This window comes from Neomonachus schauinslandi, chromosome X (genome assembly GCF_002201575.2).
Source record: "Neomonachus schauinslandi chromosome X, ASM220157v2, whole genome shotgun sequence".
Taxonomy (NCBI): Eukaryota; Metazoa; Chordata; class Mammalia; order Carnivora; family Phocidae; genus Neomonachus; species Neomonachus schauinslandi.
In genome coordinates this window covers 111126430-111138262 of record NC_058419.1, presented here as the reverse complement: position 1 = coordinate 111138262, position 11833 = coordinate 111126430, and the positions used below count along the sequence as shown (strand labels likewise).

Below are 11833 nucleotides of genomic sequence, written 5' to 3'. Positions count from 1 at the left end.
GAGGGGGGAAACAGGTGATGGGGATGAAGGAGCGCGCTTGTCCTGATGAGCACTGGGTGATCTACGGGATTGACTCACTGTATTCTACACCGGAATATGTTAAGTATATTGGAATAAAAAAAACTTAAAAAGAAAAAAGAAAACCAGAAGAAACCAGAAGCCAGCACTCTCTACGGTGCGACTGGCACTCCCTTTTCTGATCCAAGTGCACAGTTACACAGCAGAGCATACACTTAAGATTGCGCCCTTTTCGGGCGCCTGGGTGGCTCAGTTGGTTAAGCGACTGCCTTCGGCTCAGGTCATGATCCTGGAGTCCTGGGATCGAGTCCCACATCGGGCTCCCTGCTCGGCAGGGAGTCTGCTTCTCCCTCTGACCCTCCTCCCTCTCGTGCTCTCTGTCTCTCATTCTCTCTGTCTCAAATAAATAAATAAAATCTTAAAAAAAAAAAAAAAGATTGCGCCCTTTTCTGTATGTATTCTGTACCTTGATAGAAAGAAAAAAAATCAAGAGCATCTCAAAGCAGGGGTTTGTACCTTTTCCTCACTTCCATTCTTCAGCACAGGACCAGGAATGGAGCTAGGGTTAAATCTCCAACCTCCAAACTTTGGGGGAAAAAAATTGTCTGACCCGACTGCGGGAGGATAATGTGACCCTACCACCTGACATTGCTGAGCACTTACCAAGTTCAGGGCACTATGCGTCAATCTCTAGAGATTTTTTTTTTAATGGGGCTCAGAGATGTTAAGTAAGCTTATCCTGGGTCACACAACCAATAAAGGACAGGGCAAACCTGGAAACCGGATCTCCAAAGCCAGGGGTTTTTCCCCTCTGCCACTTATGTCACCCAGGGCAGTGGGACACAATGACGGAACACATGCTGGTCAAGCTTCATCATGGATCTGTTTTGGTGGTCTGTACCCCAGAAGGCAGAAAGGCCATCGGCCCGAAGGATAACCTGCACTTCCTACACTTTCCTGGATGGTGAGGTGCCAGGCAGGCAGCCGTGGTCCTGGCAACCGGACTCTGAGTGCCTGGAACACTCATCCGGGGCGAGATGCTTCTCTCAGGTGCTTGAGACAAGGTGTCAGGCGTGCTTCATCACAAGTCACCCGCGTCCAACTGCGTATGTGATCAATCACAGACCTCAGTGTAAAAACTCCAACAGTCAAGTGTTCAGAAGAACACAGGAGAGTCTGTGTACAACCACAACCTGGAGGGAGGCAAGACTTCTCAGAGAGGACACAGAATGTAACCTTAACAGAAAAATAACCTCGAGGAGACTTCATCAGAATGAAAGTTCTCTGTTCATCACAAGTCCCAAGGAGATGAATAAGCAAGCCACAGTCTGGGAGCAAATGCTCACAACATACACTTCAGACAAAGCACTTGAATCCAGAATATATAAAGAACTCCTGTAATTCAATAATAAGAGGACAACCCAATTAAATGGGCAAATGGTCTCAACAGACACCTCACAAAGGAATGTATGTGCATGGGGCGCCTGGGTGGCTCAGTTGGTTAAGCGACTGCCTTCAGCTCAGGTCATGATCCCAGGGTCCTGGGATCGAGTCCCGCATCGGGCTCCCTGCTCTGCGGGGAGCCTGCTTCTCCCTCTCCCACTCCCCCTGCTTGTGTTCCCTCTCTCGCTGTGTCTCTCTGTCAAATAAATAAATAAAATCTTTAAAAAAAAAAAAAAGGAATGTATGTGCATAGCAAAAAGCACCTGAAAAGGTGCTCAACTTCATTAATCATCAAGGAAAGGTGAATTAAAACCTTAATGAGAAACCACTACACCCCCACTAACAAGGCCAGAGTCGAAAAGCTCAATAATACAAAATGTCGGTGAGGATGCGAAGCCACCAGAACTCTTGTGCCTCGGTGCCAAGAATATAAAATAGTATAACCACTTGGGGAAAAGGTTTGGAGTTTCCTTATACAGTTTAACATACACCTACCCTTTGATCCAGCCATTCCACTGCTGGTTATTGACTCGAGGAATGAAAACATTTGCCCACAAAAAAGACCTATATACAAATGTTCATAGCAATTTCACTTGTAATAGCCCAAACTGGGAACCACCCACATGTCCTTCAACAGGAGAATAACTAAACCAACTGCGTATATCCATGCCATCCAACAGTACTCTGCACGAACAAGGAGCAAACTACAGATATACGGCACGATATGGGTGAGTCTCAAAAACATCATGCCGAGCGAAGGAAGCTAGACCCTGGAGAGTGCACACTGTATGAGCCCATTTACACAAAACTCTAGCAAAGGCAAATCTAACTGGTGGTGATGGCCTCTCAGGCACTCTCTGGGGCCAGGAATGGGAGTGGAGAGGGGAATGAGCAAGAGGAGACGTGAGGGAACTTTCTGGACAGATGGAGCTTCTATTGTGATAGGGTCTGTTTACGCAGGTTTAGTCATTTCTCACATTGTGCAGCGGAGATGTGTACATTTCAGTGTATACACACTGTAGGTTAAAAATGCTTAAGACTGTAATAATCACGTGTGGGGCAGGGAGTAGGTAGCGGTAAAGAAATCAATATGGCACAATAATACTCACTGTTGAAGCTGCGTAATGTCCATGCTTGAAATTTTCCACAATAAGAATTTAAGAAAAAATTCATCTACATCTAAAGCGCCTACTCCTTTCCCGCTTCCACCTCTGTCCAACTCTGCCCCCGGGCTGACCCTGATTCTCTGGTGAACGCTGCTTCCTGCCGCAGTCCACAGCTCAGCTCCCTCCTGCGCTGCACCCCCCTACTACCAACCAAGCCCCAGCAACTGCCAGGCATTTTGGCCAAGCCCTGCCACACCCAACAGCCTGAAAGCTGGGAAGGTATTGGGGTGGGGGGGACAAGAAGTTTTCCAGCTGGCTTTGCATGAAATCACCCCTCCCCCACTGATGTTATTTGACCAGGATTTAAACAGCTCCTATCCCAAAGCCTGGTACACAGAGGCTTTCAACAATAGTTTATGGCTTGCATTCTAAAAGTCTGGTTTTTAAGTTGGCTGCTGGGAACCCCTAACACATTCTGCCCCAGTGACAACAGCCAGCCAGCAATGCAGCAGGCCAGCCCCCGAGGGTTTATCTACCCTCGATGCACTCAAGGCTCACACAGCAAAGCTGTGAGGAAATGCTGCAGGTGCAATGCTTCTTTCACTCAGCCCACATGACTAAGAATTGAGTCAAGTTCCAGGTTCAATGAGGAGTCAGTAGCAGTAACAGCAGCTAGAAAGGAAGGAGGCTCTGGGAACGGCCCCCATGGGCAAGCCAGCAGCCAGGTCCAGCAGAGGACAGCTGAGGTCCAGCCAGGGGCTCACGCGGTCTTGTCCCCACAAGGAAAGTCACTGTGGCCTGAGCAAGCCACACCGTTGGCTCCAGCAGGGAGAGAGGAGGTTTCTCAGTTACAACGTCATCTTTATTCTCCCACTGCACTTGTTTAAAATAAAATCCCATTGTGAAAAATATACATCGTAGAAAGTGTGGACAAATAAAAAGAACCAGTATTCTCAGAACACAGTTCAAACCACTGTTTCCATTCCAGGGTCTCCAGTGTGAGCTGTTCTTGTCTGTTCTATTTGAGATGTACCACTGAGGAGAAAGGTCCAGATCCAGAAATGTGTCGTTAGGATGTCTCCTCTTTCCTAATAAAAAATCACAACTGGACTATATCTATGCCTGGCCGCCATTTCCAACATGGTTTCCACAGGAAACCACATTCTGATTTCCTGCGGAGGGTACCGAACAAGTTTTGCTTCATCTCAACAGGAGAAACCAAGTGTCATCTGCGTCCACTGAGAGTTATTCTAAAAAGGAACTGGACAGATATTCCTAGGAATCACTCCAAGAGTAGCAAAGAAAACCGCATCTGGCTCCCTGCCGTTGAAGAGTTAATTATCAGTAATTATTTAATCACAACTGTGTTACTCGCTAGGAATGAAAACCTTGGTGTGATCGAAGCCGGCAGAGAGCAGGTGAGGAGTCTGTGAAGGCTCCCTGGAAGAACGGAGATGTGAAGGCGGAGGAGGTTTGGGGCAGAGCAAGACTGCAGGCTACAGTGGCATCAAAGCAGAGGACACGGAGAGGAACACACTAAGACTGACCCAACCTTAAGAGACCAGTGACGAAGCTGTTGCCTGTTGGCCACAACGTGGATGAGAGGAGAGAAGTCCTGGACCGGGGAGGAGGGGCACATAGAGCGAAGTCAAGCAGATCTGAGAACCATTTTGGAAGCAACAGGCTGGATTTGGCAATGACTGAGAGGGTGGGGTCAAGACGGACTCCCAGGTTGCTGGTTTTGCTCATCCATGCTTAGTTTTTTAACAGAAGACAATGTCTAACTATTGCCCCTACATTCTGCTGGAAATAGATTTGGCCCATCTCCTGACCACGTCTAGGTGCCGCACAAAGTGCAGCTTCTATGATTGTCAAACCCACACATCCCACAGGCCTGTCTTCCTTTGAACTTTATGCATTTTCCAGAGCAACAGGGAGAGTATGCACCCAATTACGAGCCGTCTTAAGGCATGTATAAGCCTCTCTCTTGAGCAGAAGCCAATGCACCGGAGGATTGAGTCCACAAAAGTGGAGAGCTGCATTTAGGCATTTCCAGCAGAATGCACTGCAAGCTTTATTAGTCAGGGTAAGCTAGGCTATGCTGCCACAGGAGTTTCAGGGGCTTAACGACCATGTTGAACACATGACCTTCGAGTAAGCCACAAGAGAGGCAAATAGAGATGGAGGTGGCGCACTGATGTCTCAGTCACCTTCAGAGTGATGCTTGATGTTGCTCACATGTCACAGGCCAGCACTAATCACAACGACCCACGCTAACTGCAAGGGAGATTTGGAACTGTGGGAGAAGATATGGATGCTTGCAAGGCACTGTCTTTGCCACACGACACATCAAGCTGATGAAGAATCCACAGGTATGGGGCGCCTGGGGGGCTCAGTCAGTTAAGCAGCTGACTTTCGGCTCAGGTCATGATCTTAGGGTCCTGGGATCGAGCCCTGCGTCAGGCTCTCCGCTCAGTGACGAGTCTGCCTGTCCCTCTCCCTTTCCCCCAGCTCGTGCTCGCTCTCTCAAGAAATAAAACCTTTAAAAAAAATTCACAAGTAACATCACAGACGGAGAAGCTAGACATAACCCATGGAAAGGGCAGCAAAAGGGACTAGAGCTGGCCGTACTTTAAACCATGACATATCCTATTTTGGCGGAAAGCCCAATATTACCGCCAGCTTAAAAACTAACAGAATCACTATAGTATCATTTGATACAAAAGGAAAAAAATAACCTAGCCTCCAAAACCAGTGAAACCAAATAGAAGCTAGAATGTGTTCTTCCATTGCTGGTATGAACCCAGGGGAGCCAGCGTCTCAATTCTGCCTTCCTCACGTCCAGCCCCACGGCGCAGGCACCACGGTCGGCGGAGATTATAAACAGGGAGGATCCACGACATGAGGGGATTCGTGGCCTGACCTCCTCTTGGAAAGGCATACCTTGCAGACAACTTTCTAGCATTTGTGCTAGATTTTCATGACCCAAGTTATACTCTTACCACGGTAACAACCCCCCACCCCCCAATCTTAGTAGCCTGACCAAATAAAAGCTTCTCTCTTGCTTATGCAAACCCCTAAGTGAACATTCCTGCTTCAATAGCTACCCTCCGAAGAGTGGTTCAGGGATCCAGGTGCCTTCCACCTCAGAAGCAGGGCCCCAGGGTCAGGAAAGTGGCATCTAAAGGAGGTTCAGAGAGGAGCAAAGTTAGGCAGAGCCAGACCCAACAGCGACAGACAGAGAACTTGCGCCCCAGGGCAGGTAGGGACAAGGCTTGATCAAAGGGGCGGTTCTTGTCATTGGACCCCTTACTAGCTAAGGCAAGAAGGCCAGGAATTAGCACGCAGCTGGAGGCTCTAACTTAGATTGGTCACTAACCACCCAACCAACTGGAGAGTAAACAGGCATCAATGATACAGTGCGTTCCTTGGAGATAACTGTATTGTATTCTACTGCACCAGACCTCCGTTTAAGATTTGATACCACAGTTAAGCATATTCAACTATAGTGTCCGAGAAAACAGAATTTCCATCTCAGAATGTGTGGGAAAGCACGAGCCAGAGTTACACAGATTTCCTTCCCGCAGGAAGTCTCAGTTTTTGCTGTGTTCCCAGGCACCGAGCTCCAAGAGAGACACACACAGCACGCACTCGGGAAGCAGAACAGGCTGGTGCGTGTACATACACTCCGCACACGCAGTAAGTGATCGCAAGTCATGACTATGAATTCTGTTCAAGTAGATACATGGGCATTTAAACAAAAGGAATCAAGGCACATCCAGAAGAACGGGTTTCTTCAAGGAAAAAAAAAAAAAAAGAGAAGACCTGTCTTGTTTTCCAAGCACTAGAAGTAACCAAGGGATTGACCCTCACTGAATTTAACAGTTCTACTGAATTCCAGACTCTCATCTTTTTTTTTTTTTTTAAAGATTTTATTTATTTGACAGAGACACAGCGAGAGAGGGAACACAAGCAGGGGGAGCGGGAGAGGGAGAGGCAGGCTTCCCGCAGGGCAGGGAGCCTGATGCGGGGCTCGATCCCAGGACCCTAGGATCATGACCCGAGCTGAAGGCAGACGCCTAACGACTGAGCCACCCAGGTGCCCCCAGACTCTCATCTTTGAAGACGGAGGACAGATGCTTAAAAAGTAAAACAAAAGCTAGTCCTTCTGCAGACCAAAGGCACACAGGGACCTCTGCTAAAAGCGAACAAGATGTCCCTCAAAAAAAATTAAACATGAAATTACCATATGACGCAGCAATTCCCTAGGTGGGCATATACCCCAGAAAGTGAAAGAAGAGACTTGAGCAGGTATTCAGACACCCATGGTCATTAGGACGTTATCTACAATAGCCTGAAGGTGGAAACGACCCAAATGCCCCATCTGCAGATGCGAGGGCGAACACTGGCGTATTCATTAGCCTTCAAGGACACTCCGCTACGCGCCACAGCGCGAATGAACCTCGAGGACATTGTGTTAATCAAAATAAGCCAGACACAAAAAGACAAAGACTGCATGATCCCAGTTATATGAAATTTCTGGAACAGGCAAATTCAAGGAGACAGAAAGTAGAACAGTGGTTATCAGGGGCTAAGGGGAGGGAGGAGTGACAAGTTACTGTTGAAGGGGCACAGAATTTTTGTTTGGGCTGATGAAAAAGTTCTGCAGGGGGATGGTGGTGTTGGTTGCACAAGAGTGTGAATGTACTTAATGCCAATGAAATGCATAAAGATGTTTAAATGGCAGATTTTAGGTTACAAATATTTTCAGATTTCCTTTTCAAGTGCTCGTGGCCGTGTTCTTTCACCAGCGTCACCGGTCCTCGCTCGAGCTGAAGGCCCGCCTGCGGCTCTCTCGCACCCCCACCGAATCACCCAGGCACCGGCGACCCCGAACCTCTCCTCCAGACCCACACAGGACCACGGAAAACTGTACAAGGCGGGGGAAAACACACTCCAGCCAGCTTTGCCTTGCTAGGAGTACAAGAGACCGGAAGTACACTTCACAACTACCAGGCTCCCTAAAATACCTTTGGGGACAGCTCATTCGGTCCTCTCGCCCACAGTTTTCTAGAACAGCACAGTCCAGTGGGACCTTCTGTGAGGAAGAGCATGCTCTCTTCGCTGTGCCTGCTGAGCCCTTGAAATACAGCTGGTGACAATAACGGACTGACTTACTGCATGTAAACTGACTTCCTTGTGAACTGCCCCCTGTGGCTAGGGGCCACCGTGTTGGACAGCGTGCTTTTAGAACTTGTACAAAGAAGCCAAAGTGACAGATTTGGTTTTCTGTGCGGTTTGTGTTGCCGCTGTTCTGTTTTGTTTGGGTGGAGATGCCCAAAGTCCGTGAGTGGTAGCGATCAGGAGAGGTTGGGGGGGGGGGCGCTCTCTGTTTAGTCCATAAACCCACTATTGGACTTGCATAGGTCTTCGGTCAAACCCATGCAAAGAATTTATTAGTTATAATGACGTACCGAGAAATGATTTAGTCAAGACCAAGCCAAGGTCAACCAAAGGAGGTACACGATGCAGAAAATTCTAGGCAATCTGGGCCCAGAGCAAGAAAAGGTGAGGTGCCTTGTGTAGCTCTGGGATCGAAAGCCCAAGATTTCTGACCGGACTTTCACACCGAACCAGAAGGGGTCCGGTTAGTAGATGAAGGCTTGTTACACACACACACACACACACACACACACACACACACCCGAGTAAAGCCGTGGCACCCCCGTCTTCAGAGTTGGCACCAGCAGGCAAGAGGCTACAATTGTGCAGCACAGCAAGAGACATTTCACCTTTCAGAGAAGAGTCTTTTCAAACTCTAATTTAGGAGGAGGATGAATAGAGGTCAAGAAAACCGAGTGGTTCTGGGTGAAGTGGGCTCCCGAGGAACTTTTCTAAAAAGATGTAGCACTGAGGAGTACACTCTGAGTGGTCAGAAATGTCAAGAGTGTTTTCAACGGGCTCAGCTGCCACTTTATTTGAACAAGCCTGACACCCCGCCCCCTTCCAGGTGGGGAGCATTTGCTCTGCAGAAAACAGATCCCTGTTGCCTCTGAGAATGGAGAACAATACACCTAGTTTACTGCTTCCGCGTCGGGTGGCCAGGGTCTCAAACTCCCCCTGTACCTTCTCACATGCTTTTAGGCTTAGGGTGGGCACTGTTACCACCTCTTGACCAACGGAGAAAGCAAGGCACAAACCAGGTAATTACCGTCCCACGTACAAGGCTTATTAATGTCACCCAAGCACCAGCGGCTTGTCACATAGATTCCAAAGATTCGGTAAGGAAAAACATCCAAGTAGCAATCCATTCCACACCTGGAGAAACTTGCCAACCAAAAAGTATTGATTTTAAGACTGGATTCTTACCACAAGCTTATCACAGTGAGCTTGGAGTATCTAGTATCCCATTCCAGCAAGGAAAGACACCCGGACCCCCCCCCCCCCCCCCCCAAATGCTTCTGCATTACGGGATAAAATAGATCTGTCACACTGGTGGTAGAGCACAGCCCTACCGTCTAAGTGTGTTTGGGGCAGTTATTAAACGACTGGAAAGAACACTGGGCATTTCTAAGAGCACCTCCCCCTACACGTAGATCCGCGCTCCATTGTAGCACAGGGATTCCCACTCTCGGCTGCAAAATGCAATCATCTGGGAAAGCATTAAAAACTCGTGGGGCCTCAGATTGTGGGATCATTCGTCTGGGATACAATCTGGACAGGAGGAGTTTTAAAAGTTCCCCAGGTGATTCTAATGTGTAGCTAGGGTTGGGGCCCGCTCACTGCTGTAAGGGACAGGGCCGGAGGGAGGAAGTAAAAGCTGGGTGGGGAGGAGGGCTCAGCATCATCTGGGTTACGGGCGGTTTCTTGGGTCAACTGCTGTTTAAGGGGATCGAAAAATAACGAGCTTAAATGCCAGCGGCGTCCGTTTTCTTATCTGTAAAAAGGTACAATGCCCCTTACTTTCCCCTCGCGGAAAGGCAGGGCGGGCCGGTGGTGAGAGGCACGGGAGGCTAGGCTGGGGAGGGGCCGGGGCCGTGGCGTGGGCCAGGGTCAGGAAAACGGACAGGGTGGGGTGGTGTGGAGTGCGGGTGAAGGGGGCATCCGCCTCACCTGCGTCGTAGAAGGCGTCGAGCACAGCTGTCTCCCCGAAGTCGAGCTCCCCGAAGGGCACGGAGATGAACTGGGCGCCCTCGGCCTCGCAGGCCCGCAGCAGGCACTGGCGCGCCCCCGCCTCCTGGCCGCCGGCCGCGCCGCCCTGCGGGCTCTCGCTGTGCACATATACTGCCCGCAGAGCCCGCCGCGGCCCGCCCCCGTCCTCGGCCCCGCTCCCGCCCCCCGCGCCCTCGGCCGCCCCGTCGGGCTCCGCCGGCCCCGCTGCGCCCTCGGCTCCCGGCGGCAGCGGGCACGGTGGTGACTCGGCCGCCGCCCCGAGCGCCCCAGCCGGGGGAGTCCCGCCGCCGCTCTCCATGTGGCCGCCCTGCGAGCCCTTCCTGGGTTCCACCTCCGCACGAGCGGCGGGCGGCTGCGGGCCACAAGCAGTCCCGGCACCTGTTCCCGGGCCGCGGGCGGGGAGCTGCGGGAGCCAGCGCGCGCCGGTGGCCCCGCGGCGGGCAGGTGAAGACAGGGCCCCGCGGCCGCAGACGCAAGCCGCAGCCCCGCAGCCCCCGAGCGCCCTTTGAAGGCTGGGGAGAGAGAGAGGCGGGAGCTGGGGACGTCAGGGCGAGCGAAGGGCGGGGGGAGGTCTGGGAAGGGCGGCGGGGCAGGAGCTGGCAGGGCGCCCCCTGCCGCCTCCCCCCGGCAGCGCCTGAGGAGGGCGGATTCGTCAATTTCAGGTTTTGTTGTTGCCTTCCCTCCAGACTGACCAACTTTAGGAGTCCCGGTTTTTTCCTTCAAAACAATTCAAAGCTTTTCAAGCAGAGTAAAAACTCTTTCAAAGCGCTGGTTTGGAGGTAAATATCCAATTTCAAACTAAATACAGAGGTAGTTTTAACTCAGAATTGAGGGGAGAAGATGCTTATTTCAAACGCCTCTGATGTTGATAAATAAATTAATTAAAAGATAAATAAATCGCCTCTGATTTTGTACTCTTTGTCCCTAGTGTCCAAGAGCATGGCCCTCCTGAGCCCAGGTCTGGAGGCTGCTCGTCCTGACTTTCACCGTGACCTTGCCAAAGCACCAGAAAGAACCAGCAACAAATTTTGTATGCCAGGAAAATAGGCTCCAAGCAGGATGCCTGCCCGACCTATAAAATGCTGTGAACCCAAACGGATCTTTACTCTGGATCTTACCCGCCTCACAATTTTAGGCTCCAATATTAAAATGTAGTATTACCACTGCAGGTAGTACTTTTATTTAAAAGATGGGACGTGGGGGCCTGGGTGGGTCAGGAGGTTAAGCACCTACCTTCAGCTCAGGTCATGATCTCAGGGTCCTGGATTGGAGCCCCACCTCGGGCTCCCTGCTCCGCGGGAAGCCTGCTTCTCTCTCTCCCTCTGCCCTTACCCCCCACTTGTGTGATCTCTCTCACTCTCAAATAAAATCTTTTTTAAAAAATGAAAAAAATAAAAGATAGAATGCACCGGATGTTGTCACAAGGTTTTGGGGTTTGGGTTTTTCATTGTTAACACTAGTATTATTGAGATATAATTCACAAACCATCCAATTCACCCATTTAAGTGGTTTTTAGTATATTCATTGAGCTGAGCAGCCATCACCATACTGACTTTTAGAACATTTTCATCACCTCCCCCCAAAACCCCAGTATCCAATAGCACTCACTGCCCCTCCCCCCATACCCCTCAGTCCTAAGCAACCACCAATCTACTTTCTGTCTCTGTAGATTTGCCTATTCTGGACATTTCATACATATGGAATCATACAAGTTGTGGACCGAGGATATGTATCCAGGAATGGGATTTCTGGGTCATATGAGAACTCCATGCTTAACCTTTGGAGAAACTGAGGGTTCCAATTTCTCCTCATTGTCACCAACACTTGTTATTGGCTTTTTGATTAGAGCCATCCTAGTGGGTGTGAAGTGGTACCTCACTGTGATTTTGATTTGCATTTCCCTTATGACTAATGATGTTGAGCATCTTGTCATGTGCTTATTCACTATTTGTATAACTTCTTTGGAGAAATGTCCATTCAGATCTTTTGTCCATTTTTAAACTGGGTATTTGTCTTTATTATTGAGTTGTAAAAGTTCTTTTTATATTATGGATGTAAGTCCCTTATCAGATACAAATATTTTCTCCCATTCT

General features: G+C 49.7%; 1 protein-coding gene across 1 annotated transcript in view; it reads right to left on the bottom strand.

Moving 5' to 3' along the window:
• MAP3K15 (mitogen-activated protein kinase kinase kinase 15) overlaps positions 1–10038 on the bottom strand; it is a 122550-nt gene extending 112512 nt beyond the window's left edge. The window contains exon 1 of the mRNA XM_021683941.2: positions 9681–10038. Coding sequence (XP_021539616.1) covers positions 9681–10038 — 358 coding nt within the window. The remainder of the gene's footprint in view (positions 1–9680) is intronic.
• Between the last annotated feature and the right edge of the window lie 1795 nt (positions 10039–11833).